General features: G+C 37.8%; 1 protein-coding gene across 7 annotated transcripts in view; it reads right to left on the bottom strand.

Annotated features, from left to right (window-relative positions):
* FGD4 (FYVE, RhoGEF and PH domain containing 4) overlaps positions 1 to 20,108 on the bottom strand; it is a 202,755-nt gene that overhangs the window by 66,682 nt on the left and 115,965 nt on the right. For all 7 annotated transcript variants that reach the window (XR_014024142.1, XR_014024143.1, XM_081310697.1 and 4 more), the window contains exon 2: positions 6,443 to 6,592. Coding sequence is in view for 4 of the 7 variants with exons in the window: in XM_081310697.1 (XP_081166823.1) it covers positions 6,443 to 6,592 (150 nt within the window). In the remaining 3 variants the exon portion in view is untranslated. The remainder of the gene's footprint in view (positions 1 to 6,442; positions 6,593 to 20,108) is intronic.

The following is a 20,108-nucleotide window of genomic DNA, read 5'->3' as shown; positions in this document are numbered from 1 at the left end:
CATTCATTCATTCATTTATTTCAGATATTAGTTCTAGAGATATCAGGACAGTAATGTAACATCTAAAACAGGCAAAATCATTCCCACTAACAGTAGTTTAGCATGCAACTCCAATCACAACTCCAATCACTCCCTACTTGTTTTTGTACAAAAAAATAATAATTATTATAATAAAATAAAATAAAATAAAATTCTCAGGTAAAGGATGTTCTGAATCCAGAATGTGTACTACAACACTTTTCACTGAATCAAACAAACACAGGAACACATCCTGGTAAGGATGTGAACAATGTCAGAATTATGTTAGCAAGAATTTTGTTATGTCTACTTGTAAATAAAGACATCACAGCAGGTTGTCTTCTTTTGAAGTAGATTTCCTGGGCTTTTTCTTAGTATCTACCTGATCTCTCCCAACCCATCCCCACACAGCCGTTTTATTTTGAATCGTAAGCTTGCAATGTTTTCCTTGGGCCTTCAGGTTGTCCCAACACCTGGGAAGTCTCTTGCAATCTTTCCGCTCCACTTGGCAAACTCCCATACTTTCAACAAAGCTCACCTCAGGCATCAACTCCTTTTGAGAAGCCCACCCTTAGTATTCCACCCCTAATTTCCCTTGTCCTCCCACCGTACCTCAAAAATCTTCATTCATCTTTCTCAATTAACGTTTGTCATAATGTTTTGTAATATTTTTGAACCATCAATGTCTTCTTGGACTGGGTTTCTTTATGATATCTGAATGAGATCAGCCTAGGTCTTCTGACCCATCTGATTATATGTTAATATTCAACTCCTAAGGAAAATCAATGTATACCAAAACCAATTTATCTTATTGCTCTTATCAAAGATTCAAAAAGTAACATATAGCTACTTTGAGGAATAAAATACTTAGTAAAGGATTTTTTTTGGACATTACCTAGAACCACCCCACTTAAGAAAGCATTTTGTAACTGCACAACATTAATAAATATGAGATCTAAAATCTACAAGGAATTTTGTTGTAGGATACAAAGCTTCAAAACTTAGTACTGCCCTTAGTCTTCCCCTGCACCCACATAAGTGTCCCACCCCCTTGTTGCCTCCAAGATGCTCTGTGAGAACCTGGAGTTTTTCAACCTAGAAGACTTTTGTATTATATATGACTGAGATGGAATAACAACCAGAATAAAGAACTGCAATAGACTATTAACTAAAAGAACCTGTAGCCCCAGAATATAAAGAGGAAAAAAATAGTGTTTACCTGCACTAATAATCCAGGAACTGCAAATTAAACCCACCATATGATAATTTGTTACCATCAGATTTACCAAAAAATTTAAATCTCACAATACCAAGGGTAAGTGAGGGTATGGAGCACTATGAACTCTCATATGTTTTCAGTGAGAGAAGAAATTGATAAAACCACTAAGAATTCAGCCTTTTCATTTAAATACCTCTTATAGGAATTCTTGTACACATAAACAGGGTTTTAAAATTTTTACCTTTTCATTGATTCAACAAATACTTAATGAATGACTATGAAGTTCCAGGCATTTCAGCCAATTAGTGAGCCGAATGAAAAACAATTAAAAAAAAAAAAACCAGCAAGAAAATCATATATCAGTAGTTGGAAGTGATAAGAGAGAACAGGGGAGGAGCTAAAAGAGTAAGATCACAGGGAATGTAGGGAGGGCAGATTTCAGCACTAAACAGGATGTCCAAAGTGGGCTTCTGTGGGAAGCAACAATTTGAAAGATTTCAAGAAGTTGAACCAGTTTCTCAGGGAAGAGCATCCCAGCAGAGGGATAAAAAGCTAGAGACTACTAAAGTCTGGAGCCCAACATAAGTGCAGCAAAATGATTGAGTGAGCAGAGTAGGTGTTGAGGTCAGGGGGGGGCCTGATTTTGTCAAATTTTATGGACCCTGGAAGTGATTTTAACTTTGCAAGAAATGAGAAGTCACTGCAGAGTTCTGGGCAGAGATGTAGCTTTGTGACCTACATTTCAACAGCACCACTCTGGTTGCTGTGCTGAGAATATAGAAAAGAACAAGTCAGGGGTTATTATAGAAATCCAGGCATGGGATAAGGGTGCTTAGGAGGTGATAAGATTTGGTTGGATTCTAGACGTAGTTTATAAGTACATTTTCTGCTTGTGAGGTATGAGAAAAACAGGGAGGAGTCAAGGATGAGTCTGAGACCTTTGGCCTGAACACCTGAGGGAGGCACAGTCATCAGCTGAAACAGTGAGTTGAGTAATTTTTGGAGAGAAGATTGGTAGATCAGTTTTGCACATGCTAAGTGAGATATCTGAGTGTTAGTAAAATGAACCATTATAGCCACATTTATACACAAATAAAAAAGAAAAAAAATCTAATTATTAAAAAATTTCCAAGTATGCACAGTGATCATGAAGAATGAAGAGAAACTAATTACCAGATTGAAGAGCATTAGGAGATTTCAATTACTGTCAATAAAAATAAAAAATAATAGTTGGCTACATATAAATGCATTATAAACATACACTTGTTAACGATAGATTATTACACATGAATGGACTGTTTTACATTACAGGCAAATAAATTAGTTTGAGTATTCCATATAATTTCATAAATTATTCAAATAATAATGTGGCTTTTCCAAATTCATGAAACTTTAAAAATATTTAGATTTAAAGACTGAGGCATTATGTGACAAAAATTGAGTTTTACCAAAAAAAACAAAACAAAACAAAACAAAACAAAAAAAAACCATGAACTATGGAGAATGTTGTGGACCAAAGCTCTTGAGAGAAAAAGTACTATTTGCTTTAAAAGAAGCTATTTTGAGTTACTCTAGTATGGCCAGAAATAGGTCAATAATAAAAGTGGTGAACAAGAAGAAAGACTATGTTGGAGGTCGCTCAGTAATGTGTTTGACTAGCGGGACTGGTATAAAAGAGAATCAGCCATGGTTTCTAAGCCTTAGGGTATTTTCTGAGGTGGAATCAAAACAAGCTCTAATATTGAAGAAATCTTTAAAAAATCTACACACTGCCATTTAGATCCAAATGCAACTTTATCAAATCTAAAATTTACCTCTTTTACCTTTTAAAAACTTATACATGATTCTCCAATCAACACAAACATAAACCTGGTTCCAAATGCATGATACACAATAACCACCACTAATATATATGCATACAACAGTAATCTCTCTCCTCTGAAAACTACCAAAATAAACTGTAGCTATAATCTCATTAGCATTTCACATAAGGAAATCAAAAAACACCCAAGATATAATGATGTGCTCTTTTAGGATGTACATCAGTGTTTCTCAAAGTCAGCATTAATTATGTTTCAGTTTAGATGACATTTTGTGGTGAGGGGCTGTCCTGTGTACTGTAGGATATTGAGCATCATCCCTACCCTTTCCTGGCTAGATGCCAGTAGCAACTCTTACAAGTAATGTCAAATAAAAAATTGTCCCCAGACATAAGCAATGTCCCATGGAAGTGGTGGTAAGGGTGTCAAAAATGCCTCTGGGTAAAAACTACTGATATAGAACAAGAGTCATCAATTCAGTTAAAGTCACACAATGACTCTTTAGCCTCAGTACCCTCACCATTCACAATTTTTAAGGGGTTAAAGACATAGCAGGATTAAATAAAAGTCTCAGTAAGCTACTCCCTTACTCCATGCAGGAAGTCTTCATTAACACTCCCATCCCTTTTTTGCCTCAGTCACTCTAATGTTAAGAGCCTGAAGAAATCAGAATTAGCGCCTCTCCAGTAAAGGGTAGCTATTAACTACTGTTGGCCAGTAAGTCTTACACAGTACCCAATCTATATGGCAGCTCATCTTAGAATTCTAAGATATAGCCTTATTCAGGGATGTTGGTCTTTGAATGGCATACATCTAAAGTTTTAAATAAAGAACAGCTGAAGCAAAGTGGAAGAAATGTTAGAAAGGAAGGAAGGAAGGAAGGGGAGGGAGGGAGGAAAAGGAGGGAAAGGAAGGGTGTATTATAAAAAAGTGGAAGAAATGTGGCAGAGGAGATTATTGTAGACCTGCCCCAGGCTATAGGAGGGAATACAAGAGCACAAAACACAGAAAACACCCAAGACAGATGAATAAAACACACAGCAGGTCAGATGGTAATGAATAACAAAAAACAAAGAGACATGGGTGCTATGATCTCAATGTTGTGTCCCCAAATTCATGCTGACATCCTTACCCCCAAGATGATGGCATGAGAAGGTAAGGGCCTCTGGGAGATGATTAGGTTATGATTAAGTCTGCTTCTCATTAATGGGATTCATTCCCTTTAAAACAGGACCTAGAGAGAACCCTTGCCCCTACCACTATTGTGAGTTTAGTGTCAATCAGAAAACAGGCCAAAGTAAAATAAGGAAAAGGGCTGGGGATGCAGCTCACAAGTAGAGCCCTTGACTAGCATGCTTGAGGCTCTGTGTTCCATCCCAGCACTGTTAAGAAACAAACAAACAAGGAAAGAAAAGAAAAAAGGGGAAGAAAGAAAGGCCCTCACCAGACACCAAATCTATCAGCACCCTAATCTTAGACTTCCCAGCCCCTGGAATTGTGAGAAATAATTTCTGTTGTTTATAAGCTACTCAGTTTATAATATTTTGTTATAGAAGCCCAAGGAGATGAGTTCATTGGGGAATATAAAATATTAGGGTCAAAATTTTAGCCAGAGGTTCTAGGGAAGAGCCAAATATCAAGAAAGAGCATTTACTCAGTATCTGGAAATATCCTTGGTAGTTGTAGAAAATTGTATATAATCCACATTTAAGACAGGAAGTAAATAAGCATCTAAACAGCAACATATTGATTTTGGTATAACTTTAAAACAGCAAGAATAAAGCTAAGTGTTTATAGTCTCCATAAAGAAGTGGGCTTAGAGCAGAAGTGTCCCTCAGGAAGGACGCTGCTTTGATTTCTTGCAACACACTGACTGTCTAGAGCAGAGGGGTGGGAGGGGAAGGGAGGGGGCATGGGGTTAGAAATGAGGGTGGAATGTGATGGACATCACTATCCAAAGTACATGCATGAAGACATGAATTTGAGTGAACATACTTTATATACAAACAGAGATATGAAAATTGTGCTCTATATGTGTAATAAGAACTGTAATGCATTCCGCTGTCATTTATTTAAAATAAAAATCAATAAAAAAAATACACTGACTGTGAAAAACAGTGAAGTAATGTAATGTGTCTTCCAAAACAGGCTTTTAAGCAATGAAAATCTCGCTTTTGATCTGGCCAGTTACATAAACTAGAGTTGCATTCAGTTTTTATAGTCTTACCTCATATTTTATCTTTTCAACTCTAATGAGCAAGGTATAATTTTGTGTTTTACAAATAAAATAGCTTAAATCAAGGTAAAAAGAATGTCTGTGCTTATAGTCATGTCACTGTTATAGGGAGAACTGTGGCCCAAAGAAAAGGTCATAAGCTCATGGAGGGGCCTCTTCCTTTAAATCACCAATTATTTGGCTGTGCTTGACATTCCACCATGAATACAGCCAGTAGTGAGAACAAAAAGATTAACATACCATAATCTATTAAGAGTCTATTTCAAATGTTTTTTTCAGAAATCCTTAACAAAGACAACTTTAAAAAAACAACATGAGTTCTTTTACAATGCATTCCCTAGTATGCTTTTTTCTTTGTAAGAATAGGAAAGAGACCAAAGTAAACACAAAATAAACAAGATATAAATAGATTTCTCCAAAGCACAGTGATTCTAAAAATGTTTTTTTGGGTAAATAAATGTTCAGTATTATGAATGAAAATCCATCCAGAAGAAACTATACATTAAACCATCACAAAGCTCAGTTTTTGCACTGCATTCCAAAAGGCCTTGATCTCTACCATCAAAACTATAATTTGTGCTTCTCAAAGTTAATACTCAGTTCACTGGAAATTTCTCTGTAAAAGGAAGAGGTCACTGAATAAAATATTCAGAGCTTTCCACTTTATTTTCCCCCAAATAGCTACTCCATCTAAATGGAGGGATTTTACTTTTCGTCTCTGTTTCTAAGAGGTATATCATCTAAACACATTCTTGATAAGTATGTTAAGCACTGTTTTAGAATGATCTGTTTTACAGATCCTCTGACATCTAGCAGGCCAATTCTTCCTGACAGTAGTTCTAAATATGTTTATTATATAGACAGTAAATTAAGCCCTGCACTAGGTTGAGCATAAGGCATGAACAGATCCCAGTGCCAGGAAGAAGACATGAAATTTCAGCACTGTGCAAAGAACAATGACAGAAAAATTTATACACTGTTTTAGGAGCAGAGCAAATGCTGGCACTGCCTGAAAAGGTGCTAAAAAATAAAGGTACCCAGTTCCTCTCTTTTTATAGTTAAAAACTCCATGTTCTTCTTTCTTCTAAGTAGACTTTCTCAGTGAACAAAGCACCAGCCCCAACCACAACCCCCCACCCACATGCATACCTTGTGGCTTTGGACTTGCAGCTGAGCGTTTCGCTGGTGTCTTCCCATTTATTCCCTGAGCCTCTTCAGATACATTCTGATCAACCAGTGTGGTTGTGCTGCTCCTTGAACCAGGTGGGACTAGAGTGACCTTTGGACAGGTACTGCTGCCTGTGAGTTCAAAAGGAAAGATAGATAAATACTGAGGCATAGCACAATTCTATCTGGTTCGTCACATTTCTCCTAACCCCATAAAACCAAAGCAGTCATAAGATTAATCGTCAAAACACTATTTCCATGAGTGCTGAGTTCCTTGATAAAGAACTTTCCTGGGAAAGAGCTCATTCCATGTGCTTTCGAAACCCTCTTAGCACACCCAGGAAAACCGGCTACACACAGACCTCCCTTCCTAGCAGAGTCACAGAAAGGGCTTAGAATGCAGCTGCTCTGGTGTAGGTGGAGGCGAGGACAGGAGGGGCCCAGCTCTAATCTGTTAAAAGCGTTTCTTACCAGTGTCCAGTCAGTCACCAGTCATCAGCCTTTACTCAAAGAACAAAGCAGGAAAGCCCCAACGTGACAGCTGACCCAAAGACTCCAGAAGAATGGCTCAGACAGAAACAAGCAAGTAACACACAACCTCTCACCCACTAGCTTACTCTGTGACTCCACATAACACCCACGAGCAGCAGAGGAGTGACCCAAGCTTCCCAAGGATGGAAAGGCAAGATTACATGGAGAACGCCATCAAGTTTATTTAGAACTCAAAACCCAAAATGTTCTTTAAAATAACACTGAGATACATTACAAGACACAGAGAGGAAAAGATCAGTCTTCTGTTCAGTTTCTGATACAAGAAGGTACATCTTAAATTTCAGAGACCTTTGAAAAAGCCATGTCAGTGTCTTCTTTGTATACATACATTAAATTTCCCTCTCTCATGGTTGACATGGCGAAATTAACTATAGACTGAACTCTGGTTAAGAGAAAATAACATTTCTATCAGGAGTTCACTACAACTGAAACAAAATAGGCCATTTGGTTAAGAAACAAAGAGTTTCATTTTTGTAGGATTCAAATATAAATATCAGATATTTTTTTTTTAGAGAGAGTGAGAGAGGAGAGAGAGAGTGAGAGAGTGAGAGAGGAGAGAGAGAGAGAGAGAGAGAGAGAGAGAGAGAGAGAAAATTTTTAATATTTATTTTTTAGTTCTCGGCGGACACAACATCTTTGTTGGTATGTGGTGCTGAGGGTCGAACCCGGGCCGCACGCACACCAGGTGAGTGCGCTACCGCTTGAGCCACATCCCCAGCCCCAATATCAGATATTTTTAAAACTTTATCATGCAAATCAAGAAAAGCTAAGTTTAAAAAAAATCAACTATCTACTGAATCAACAAGATCCTTCTTGGGAGCTGGGGCTGGGGCTCAGTGGTGGAGCGCTTGCATGTGTGAGGCCCCGGGTTTGATCCTCAGCACCACATAATAAATAAAAATCTATTAACAACTAATAAAATGTTTTAAAAGAAGATCCTTCTTAGTCCAAATTATTAAATAATATTGGCTAAAAAGTACACGTCTGCTTTATTTTCTGTGTGCCCTTAAAATTTATTTTGGTGAAACAGATTTTAGGAAGTATTAACAGTTCTAAGTATTGTCTGAGAAATTTATTAGAGAAGCAGTGCAGAAATTAAATGGGCTTTCAACAAGAGACCCTTCTGCTAAAATGGTAAATCTGTCATCGGGATTAACTATTTTCAGCAAAAGCAAGAGCTATGGATGACTGACAAAATATTATTAAATTTGTAAATGAAAGAACTAAAAGTTCAAATCTTTAAATGTATGAGCTTATGTCCCCTTCCTAGAAAACCTCAAATTCACAGGGATATATATCAAGCAACCACTTAGCCTTTCAGGGGGATTTGGTTGTTTTTCCACAGTGATCTCAACATCAAGCAAGTATCCTAAAGGCCACCTGCTGGGGCCTAGTGAAGGATGGCGTAGGGGCAGAATCTCAGAAAAGCCACAGCTCCACTATAAACCAGAGCAAGAAACTGCAGCATAATCATAAAAGGAGACCTTGCCAAAGCAAGAATGCAGCTTTAGCCAGAGTGATAACAACAGCAGCAATAAAACCTTTAATGTGTTGAATGGGAAGTTAATGTGCTGAATGACAAAACTGAAAGTCTTAAAAAAAAAAAAAAAAACAGACCTCCACTGTTACATATTAACATATGAAACAAGTTTAAAAATTAGTCTATTTAGAAGTGAAATGTGTCTTACAAAAGTATTAATTTGAAATTCAAAATTAGGCACATAATTTCTGGAGAGCAAGCTTCCTGGGTGTGATGGGTTTTATAAGTGTCACATTTATAGAGATTATCTCCCAGGAATGTGACAAGATGCTTGCAATAAGAGATCAACTACACATTCATTTCCCCATAAATTCATTAAAAATTCATGACCACAGATCTTTTGCCAGGGATAATAAAGCCACAGTCAGAAACTTCACTTCATACTATTGTTTAAAACAAGTCTCCAAACATCCACCAGTTTCGTGAAACAGGAATACATGCAGGACACAGAGAACACATACGTTTTCAAAAGGTTATTTAAAGAAAAGAAGACCATATGTGGCTGTAAGCATACCTCTTTCTGTCCCCCAATTTACTATCTGGCCTTTTAAGGGAAAAGTTACTGACCACTGAGATAGGTCACACATATCTTGGTAAAGAAAGTTTGCCTCATACCAAAATCATTTCATTAATCATTTCATCTTGGTTAATAGCAATAAATAGTACAACTTTGCTTCTTTATGATTTGGGGAGAGTTCTCATTTGGGTGCCAGTTGCACAACAAGAAATTGAAACCAAATTATAACCAGATAGTCTACCCATTAACTACATTAACTACAGGGGCTCTTGGAGTCCCCATTATCAAGAAGAACCAGTAGGAGTGATTTACAAGTAAGTGGGTACCTAGGGCAGAGAAATAGTTCTGTGTGGACACAGGTCAATTCAACATTATCAAGATTTGTAACAGATACGGATGATCTCCAAGACAAAATTAGATAAAAGAAAATTGTATAGTACAGAATGTATAATGTGATCTCATTAAAAAAAAAAAAGCTGTATACAAATGTATGTAAATTGAGTGTGCCTTATCCAAGAATCCTTCAGATTTTGGAGTTATCTGGGTTTTGGAATATTAGCATAGACTTTATCAACTGAATATCCCTAATCCAAAAATATAAAATCCAAAGTGCTCCAGAATCCAAAACTGAATAAAGCAAAAGATATTAAAAAAAAAAGTTTTTAAAAATCCTGTCAACACCTCCAAGGAGTTTCAAATTTTCAAATTAGGGATACTTCACCTATAAACATATTAAAAAGGATGGAAGGTAATATGAAAACCTTAATTTTGGGAATTAGGTATGGTGGTGAAATGAGATAATAAATAAAAACTGTCATGTTTTGCTATTTATATAGCTATTACTATTTTATGTACAGCTTTATATCTTTTATAAATAAAATGTGTTTATTACTTATATAAAAAAGAAAAAACATGAAAGTCAACTACTACATGTATTACAAGACTTTAAAAAACAGATACCCCCTATATTTATACATCCATGTTCATGATATTATTCACAATAGCCAACAGATGGAAGCAACCCAACTCCAGCAGAGGATGAATGAGTATATAAAGTGTGGTATTGTACAGACTATGGATATTATTTAGCCTTTGGAAGGAAGGAAAACACTGACATGCCACTACACGAATGATTCTGAAAGATATTATACAAAGTGAAATAAACCAGTTTTCAAAAGACAAATACTGTGTGATTCCAGGTACATTAAGAACCTAGAATAGTAAAATTCATAAAAACAGAAGCAGAACGGATATTGCCAGAAGCTGGGAGGAAGAAGTATTGGGGAGTTATTGCTTAACAAGCATAGAATTTCTGTTTTGCAAGATGAAGAACTCTGTAGATGGATCAAGGCAATAACATAACAGTGTGAATGGATTGTGATGCCACTGTACTGTACACTTAAAAAATGGTTAAGATGGTAAATTTTGTGTTATATATTTTTTTTTTCAAAATTAAAATTATATCTATTGCTTAAATAAGAAAAACTCAAGAAATTCTAAATTTTCCTTATCTTCAGTATAGCAAGAAATCATATTAGAACCTCTTTGAAGTTTTGGTGCTCTTGAGTGCTATGCTTGGTTCTTTCCCGTCTGTGCTTGCTCACTTCCTTGATGATCTCAGCCAGTCCCAGGCCTTCTACATGCTGAGACAGGTACATTTACTTTCACTCCAGACCTTTCACCCAAACTCCAGAGTCATTCATTCAACTGCCTATTTGCATCCCCACTAGTATGATGAAGAGCTTTGTCACAATCAATATTCCTAAATCTGAACCTTATATTTATTTCCAACTTTCTCCCTAAACCACTTCCCTTACAGTTTTCTCCACTTTGCTCATGGCACCACCTAGGCTTAGACAAAATCCTTGTAAGCATCTGAAACTGCTTTCTTCTCACTTTCTGTACATCCCTTCCATCAGAAAATCCTGTTGGCTCTGCCTTTGACATTTCCAGATGTTGTCCATCTCTCACCACCTCCATTGCTACTATTCTGGCCCAACCTACCATAATCTCTCTAACTGGATAACAGCAAAACCCTCCACCAAGTCTCCCTGCTCTTTCCCTTATCCCTATTATAGTTGGTATTGTCCAACAAGGCCCAGAGAGATCCTTTTAAAATCCAAATCAACTCTTGTCCTTGATATTCTCCAGTGGTTCCACAATTTACTTAGAATAAAATGTCGAGTCTTCACAGTGGTTTGCAGACACTACAAGATCTGGCCTTGGTTCCATTAGCACTGTACTTGATCACCTGCTACTGCTGCTGTCCACTCTACCCCTGTCATGCTGGCTCTCTAATGCCCTCACACAGGCCAGGCACCCTCAGGCCTTCCATCCAGCCATTCTCTGCTGGGATGTGTCTCCCCCAGATCGTGACCATCTGAAAAATCTTCAACTCTTGGCTCAAATTGCATCTTGTTAACTTGGACCACCCTGATCATCTGGTTATTATAACTGCAACTTCTACCCTACCCTGCTGAACTGTTCATTTTTTTCTCATAGCACTTGTCATCTTCTAACACATGTTATTTATTTTACTTATTGCATGTTGTCTATTAGAATGTAAGCTCTGGCAAAAGAGTAATCTTCTTTTTGATATATCCCAGAAACATGACCAGTCATGTAGTAGATGCCTGATAAATATTCTGAATGAATAAATTCCAAAGACCTTAGGTAAGTTGTTCTTTATTTGCCTAAAATTTTGTTTCTATTTCATGATAGCTATTTTATAAATTCTGACAGTTGAGAAATATGTAGTTGTATTAGGGCTCACTCTATGAGAAATTTCAGACCTTTCCATTTTTGTCTAAAATCTAAAATACTCAAAGTTATTTCTACACAAGTCTTAAATACTTGGAAGAAAAAAATAAAAAGAAAAAAAAAAAGCTACACCCAAATAATTTTTTTCACATCCCAGAAGCAGATTTGTAAACATCTGGAGTTGTGAAACTATCCAGATGTTTGTCTTTATAAAAGTAGCTGTGGGGTTGGGGGGAGTGGAGAATCCCAGCAACTGACTGAATATTTCAGATTATAACCTGTAATTTTATTTATGTTCACTAGGATCACTAACTAAAATGCACTATGGGATGCCAATATTTCAGAATCATCACTCAATACGACCTAATATTAAAGAATATTATACTGGCTTGTTATACTGTTATACTGGCTAAGATATCCTTAAAGTTAAAAGGCAATATGAGGGGCTGGGGTTGTAGCTTAGTGGAAGAGCACTTGCCTAGCATATGTGAGGTACTGGGTTTGATCTTCAGCACCATGTAAAAATAAATAACTAAAATAAAAGGTATTGTTATCCATCTATACATACATACATATACACACACACACACACACACACACACACACAAAGGCAATATGAACTCAAAATAAACTCTGAAAACCAGTAACTGCAGATATTTAGTATTTTTAAAGGCCCCACAGGTGGAAAGCCCCAAATAAATATAAGAGGCAATCTTTACTATGATATCTTAAGCATATACAATAATGTGTGCATGCAATTGAAATAAAAAAAATGTTCAGCCTCTAAAAACAAATTATTTTTATAAACTATGATCAAGTGGACACACTGGAATAGGCCTATAATACCAGCTACTTGAAGTTGAGGCAGGAGGATCACTGGAGCCCAGGACTTGGAGAGCAACCTGGGCAACATAGCAAGCAAGACCATCTCCCTCTCTTCTCTCTCTCTCTCTCTCTCTCTCTCTCTCTCTCTCTCTCTTCTCTCTCTCTCTCTCTCTCACACACACACACACACACACACACACACACACACACACACAGGAAAAAAATAAAGAAATAAAATTCTGTTAGGTGGTCTGAAACACAGTCCTAATCCCTGTTCCTCCACTCGCTGGGTGACCAGTTGTTAGATGCTGTTAGCCTGCACAGCAGTGTTGACAGTGAGCTCTCCATGATGACACCTGCACTGGGGCTGGGATTGACTCAGTACATCTTACTCTACCTTGGCATAATGTTTTTTTGTTAGAGAAATAATTTCCTACATCAGAGAGGGCATTTGAGGCCACTTTCCCATCCCTAACCATGCACTGATGAAAGTTCCAAAAGTTCCCCTTTGGCTATGTCCAACTAAGAATGTTGGTCAACATTATGGAAAGCTCTCCCTATTCAAAGTACACCAGTCACTCTGCATCTGCAGCCATGACTGCAGTGGACGGCAGGAGAAACCAACATGGATCAATTTTTCTATCTTCTTGCAAAGAGCCATTTTAGTTGACACTCTTGAGTCGGAGGAGGTTCAAAGGCTGCTGTGCTCTACCTGACAATTGTTTCCAAATGATCATAACTCCTGTTTCTTGGTCCCTTCCTTTACTATTAAGCATAACCATGTAGAAGTGACTGGGCCATAGGTTTATCAAAACATCCTGCATTATTACTGCACTGATAATGAGAAACAGGCCCCAAAATTGCTCAATCATATGATCAGACAAATGCTGAGTTTTCAAACAATCACACTTTTTGACAGAGCCTAAAATTCATAACAGTTTATAATAGCAACTGTTGTCAACAAGACTTCTAAGCTGCGCATGGTGGTGCATACCTGTAATCCCAGCAAATGGGGCAGTTTAGCTAACTATTTTTTCCAAAATAAAAAAATAAAATAAAAGGCTGGGATGTAGTTCAGTGGAAAAGCACCCCTGGATTCAATACTTAGTACCACCAAAGGAAAAAAAGAAAGAAAGAAAAAAGATCTCTAAAACCCCTAAGCATATTACCATACAGAGGTGCCTGATACTGATAACTGATATTCGATTTCACTATATGATTATCTACATCAAAAATGCAACTCAGATGCTATGAACGCACATACCCAGGCAACATTCCTTGATTCCCAGAAATATGGGGATGTTTGGATGCCAGCTATACAAGTTACTGTGTATTAGGTACCCAGTGTACTTCTACAGCAATTTAATCATTCCTGTAAAATAACTATCATTTTTCTGAGTTTAAATCCAGCCTTTACTATTTACTAGTGATCAATTGGGCCAATGACTTACTTTCTCTACAGTTCAATTTCTTCATCTGTAAATGAGAATTCATAAGATTCATAGTAATACCTACATTAAAAGATTGTTGTGGAGATAAGAGTAGCTGGCACACAATAAATGTTATATTAATCATTTGCTATTATTTTCACTTGTATGATACCCAGTGATGCATGGTGCCAGGGTAGTGACTGGGGATCTAATCATTCTTTTCCCAACTTCCTCAGGCCCTGATCTCTTGCTTCCTTCTTTTCTGTCTCTGTCTTCTTTCATCTGGTCTTGCTTCTGCCTGAATTTATTTTCTTACCATCCAACACTGGCTCATACTGGTTTATATCTCAGCACTTGCCATTTGCTACCATGCTATCCACTCTGTTACTCTCTGGGATTACCAATACATGACTCTTTTGCACACCAATAATGACTTATTTACAAGTGAACAGACCTCATACAAACATGAAACCCTATTTCGTAAAGACAACATTATTAGTAATGATAAAATGTCTGGCAATTGATAAGAAGTAGAATTTATTACAGAAAACAGGAATATCAAATCATTACTCTTTACATTATCTTTACCATATTGCATTATTATAAATGCTTATTCTAAATTCAAACTTCTAAAAATTTTCTGTCTGCATTTCTTCATTTATTAGTATCTCATTTGCTAGTTTTTGCTAATGATTCACTTTCTAAAAAGTATGTTTAAATGCCTATTTCTACTTTTAAAAAACTCGATATTTATTCTTAATAGATCTCATCTTAGTCTCCAAATTACAAGCTGTTCTCTAAGTATTGAGATACACAATGATCAACTGCAAAAAGAATAACAAAACTGGTCAAGTTTCTATTTTATTCTTTTTTCCCTAGTTAAATGCACAGAGTGATAACTCCCTAATTAAAAGTGCTGGTACTCAGGTAATTCCTGAGAACAAAAAGACAAGTAGGGGGCTGGGGCCTGGTGGTAGAGCGCTTGCCTAGCATGTGTGAGCCTCGGTTGGATCGTAAGCACCACATAAAGATAAATGAAGGTATTGTGTCCATCTATGAATAAAAAGTATTAAAGTAATTCATGGTTAAAGAGGAAACAGTTGGTACAGTTAAGATGCAACAGCACCAGCCCAGACAGAAGGACGGGAACCTGAGGGCAGAGGAAAAAGAAGAGATGGAGGACTGTGAGATGCACTAAGAAACTAAAGAGAGACTGGCTGCAGACAGCAGAGACAGAAAGAGAAGGCAGTGCTTACCTGGGCTTCTCACTAGTGAGACAGGGAAATGGCTCCTTTCATTTTTTTTCTTTTTTTAATATTTACTTTTAGTTGTAGTTGGACACAATACCTTTCATTTTGTTTATTTATTTTTATGTGGTGCTGAGGATCGAACCCAGGTCCTCCTCGCATATGCTAGGTGAGCGCTCTATGGCTGAGCCCCAGCCCCAGCCTCAGCCCCAGTTCCTTTCATTTTAACAATGAATTCTAGAATGCAGTTTGACATGTGATTTCAGAAGCCTACAAGACAGCCTGGAACACAGTTTGCTCTGAAATTCATTAGGTTCAGCCAGCCCTGCACACTCCATTAGCCCTCGTTTTTCAATCTTATTGTTAAAGTTTTAGATACATTCCCTTTGGACTTTCTTTAAAACTTCATGTGCATTTTAAGTGGGAGAGCCTATTTGTGCGATCAGGGGCCAACTACTCTCAGGCTCTGAACCCATTTGTTTTTCATTTTTGTTTTTCCCTTTTCTTAACCTTTGGTCTCAGTAATTATAGATTGAATCATTTGTTCTTCCTCTAAGAAGGACTAGTTTCCTTAATTGTGTTAACAACAGCAACGAAAATCAGCCAAGTAATTACACTGGAGGAAGGAAAAATGTACCCAAGGAGAGCCCAGAAAACTCTCTGGACATGGCTGAGTCCTTTGGAACTCCACAGGGTTAAAGAACAATCCATGAAAGGGCCCAGGGAAAAAGTCAGCAATATTCACAGCATGTGCCATGCGCCCTAGGACTTTTCCAAAGAAGTGTGTGGTGAAACACTGCTCTGATGACAGGATCCCTCATCCCCACTCTTCCGTCTCCGGCCAAGTCTCCAAATTCTATGTGAAATATTTGTGATGACCAAACTTGAAACATTCGTCTTATGTATTCATAATGTCAGTGGGTATACTAGAAGCTCTGGAAAGGTCCATAGAAGAAAACGCTGTTCAACTTTGAATCCAGCATTTGTTCAGGAAATTTCCCATAATGTAGCATAAGTCAACATCCCACGGCGCTAGTGTGTGTCTCGGAACACATTTGGGAAAAGCTACCCTAGGGACTCTTCCGATTCCTGGCAGCCACCGCCTTGGCCATTTTCCACACTTTCCCACCTCCACTATTGGCCCGAACTCCTGATTTCCCAGTAATCATCTTGGCTGCCCTCATGACCTCGACTATAAACTGAAACTCCAACCTTCTCCTGCCTCTTGGACCTGACCCTGTACCCTCCAGCTCTGAGGTTGCTCAGACCATAAAAGCAGCATTGGGGCAGGACCCAGGACACCGAGTTCTGTGCACAGACTCTGAAACTGGAGCAGCCACCAGCCTAAAAAGTCAGATGCAACCATGTTTTGTTATTCTGCTGGTCCACACTCTCTCCATTCTCTACATCTTCCTCCTGTTTTTCACCTGCAATTCCCACAACCTAACAGAACATGGAAACAGGCAAGTCAGTTATCACAGAAAAGCTCCAAAGGAATTTTTTCTTTCCTTGAAGTGGTTATAAAATAAATTTGCACGTTTCTTTAAGCACAGGTTATAAAGTATTATAACAATACAGATAATAGTAATATACAGTTTTATTTCATCTATATAAGTATCATAAGACCTCTAAAATTAAACCAAACCACTGACCTTTAATTCTGAGTAGTGAACAGATACACTTTTCCTTTGCTCTATTTCCTACTTCTGGGGGTAGTACCCAAGATCAGGCAAAACATTGATAAGCTGGATTCTTACTAAGGACTTATAACCCATAAGTATTATAACCCATACATATATCAATAAGGTACTGGAATTGGTTATGTTCCCTGTTTAAAAAAATTATTTCAAAAGGAAATTTTTTCAACTGATTTGTTCTCTAGACACCAGGAGGAATCCATATGAATGCTTTCAACAGAAATAACTGGTGCCAGGAGAAATGTCCGATGGTAGCATACCCTTAAAAAAACTTATCCTGAATGTCACAAAAAATATCAACAACCATAACTTGAGGTTTCAAAGTGTTTTAAAAACTTACAGAGTTCTACAACAAACTTGTTTTCAATACTACTACTATTCTTACTACAAGTAGTAATAAAGGTTCAAGTGTCTAACAACACCGGGTGTTTATTCTGAGCCAAACATGCACCATGCAAAGCACACTATATACTATTATTTCATTTGCTCCTCTCAAGAATCCTATGAGGTCAAGTAAGACAGGCATTTTACTATCCATCATAACAATGATTAAACTGAGTGGTTAGGCTGGCATCCAATGTCATACCTACATTTGGTTCATAGGCACCTTCTGGACAGAGACTCCAGCTTATAGTTCTTAGGCTTTTGCTCAGCAGGTAAATGAGTGCCTACATCTGCTATATTAGAGCTGCCTACTATAACCCAAGCTTCGATTTCAGCCAACACTACGCAGCCACGAGCTTCAAAAGACCCAGAGTACTAAACCAGGGTACTAAACAATCCAAGGCAAGAGAATGGGAGGTCTTGATTTGGGACAACTATAGACAGAGACAACTCCAGATTACCTTATCCATTCCCAGCTTTGAACCTCTTTCTCGTCTGGTTTTTAGCTTCTCAGACACCTGACATCCTTCTTTTTCTGCTTTCCATTTCTGGCATACACTGTTTCCCCACTCTGAGGCTCAGGAGGCCATCCTTACACTGACTCTTAGACGCTCACTCGGAGCCAGTGGGCACACCTGCTGAGTAACCTCCACACTAGTCCAGTCTCAGTTAGCTCTGGTTACATGGCTGTGTTTTCTGCTAAGCCTGACCCACCCCCCTCCTGGAAGAGGTGAGAAAAGGACTCCCAGGGTACTCTAACTCATGTCATACTTCCCTTCAGCCTCTTTGAAAAGTAAGGTTGATTAAAGTGGCAAAGGCAGGAATCATATCAGGACTTTTGATTCCCAGGTCCTTTCTCTGTCCACTATAATCAACAGCCTTATTTTCAGGTCAGTGTGTTTGTCATTAGGAACAGGTTCATAATTTAAAACTATATTTCCTGTATTCAGGGAGCTGTGGGAATCCATCACTGTTCAGTTTTGCCACACACCACTCACCATGTATAAATAAATACCAGTGATCTTCAATCCAAATGGGTTGAAATAAACATTGTATTGAGAAACTCATAATACTCACAAAATTATTAGGCACTCTATTGTATCACAAAACCAAATTAAAGAAATACTTTGAGGTTTTAAAAAGTCTTAGAAACTAAGATTTTAAGATAAGAATGTTCACAGAGTGAGGTTAGATTTCTAATTTACTTCAAGGATTCTACCAAAACATAGTGATTACATCCTGCCACAGACCACAAAGCATTCTCTCTCCACAGCTGAAATATGAGGCAACTTTTCCCCGCAACAGAAGGATCGGAAGTAGCAGGAGAAAGGTTAGGAGTTACAGGTCTGCATTCATTCAACAAGCTTTGGTTTAACACTTGCAGTGAAGGCACTGTAATAGGACTGGTTTGCAGCAGGCATCAGGTGGGATAGGTAAGATCCTCACTCTGCTCTCAAGGAGACCTCCCTCCAAAAGAAGGGTAAAGTGTCTGCAATCTTCAGGTCACAGGCCAACTCCAGCTAGCCACCTGTTTTGTCAGTAAAGCTTGTCTGCAGCACAGCTACACTCATTCAGTATGTGATGCTTTCTACTGGTTGAGTTGAGCAACAGAAACCACGAGGCCTACAGAGCCTAAAGTATTTACAATCAGGTCCTTTACAGGAAAAAATTTTAAAAACCTTGGACCAAATAATGAAGGCATCAAGGTGTAAATTTATGCAATAATTTTCTAATCTTAATTCTGTCCCCAACTAGCAATGTGATCTTGGGCAAGTGAACTGTTGGTTGCAGGAAACTTATTAGCACCACTGTATTTCAGTGGATCGTGGTATATAATGCACTCTGGGGTATATTTAGTGAATTAACAGTGGTATGGGCTATAATTTTAGTTTCTTATTGTTTTAAACCCTGCATGCCTGGTGTGCTATTGTGTCGTTTACCTTCTGAATATGTTTAGCCAAGATAATCTTCCTGGGACATGTTTTGCATGTGAGCCATTAATCAGAGGGGGTAAGTCATTTCTCTAAAATCATACTTCTTGGTTGGTGGTTCGAAACCATGAACCATTAGAATCACCTGTGGAAATTAAAATCACCTGGAAATTTTAAAAGAAATTGCAATTCCCAGTTAGCTTAAATCAGAATCTCTGGCAAATTGGATCCAGGTGTCAGTTTAAAGTTTCCCAGCCAATTCAACATTCAGCCAAGGGTGAGAAGCAGCATTCTTGGTGTTATCATAGGCTTGGATCAAAACACCATCTACAGAGGAAGCTGTATGAAATGAATACTATAATTTTTTGGTTAAGCTAAAATTCCAACAAAATTTAAAAAGGGCACATCATGAAGGCTTACTGACATATTTTAATAGAAACTATTTAGGTTCACAGTACCATGTGACTCTGAAGTCATAGCCAATATTTATTTATATGCTAAGTATAAAGCCCTCTTCACAGGTAGGCAAAAAAGATCAGCTGATTTGTGACATTGTAAGAAATAAACGGTATTTGATCTTTGTTCCTGGTTTCTGACAAAAGGTAGCTCCTAAAACCCTTGGAACTTCCTGAGCGTTAAGGACACTAGGAGGATCATGTGTTCCTAACAGAGGTCTTGAAACTCTTGAAATTTCCTGGATAACGGGAGCCTCTTTTGTTCTAATGAGGTGAATCTTGGTGAGATCCTGGTTAGCTTCAGGATAGG

Source organism: Spermophilus citellus, assembly GCF_964194105.1.
Source record: "Spermophilus citellus genome assembly, chromosome: 10".
Classification (NCBI taxonomy): domain Eukaryota; kingdom Metazoa; phylum Chordata; class Mammalia; order Rodentia; family Sciuridae; genus Spermophilus; species Spermophilus citellus.
This window is presented reverse-complemented; position numbering and strand designations above follow the sequence as displayed.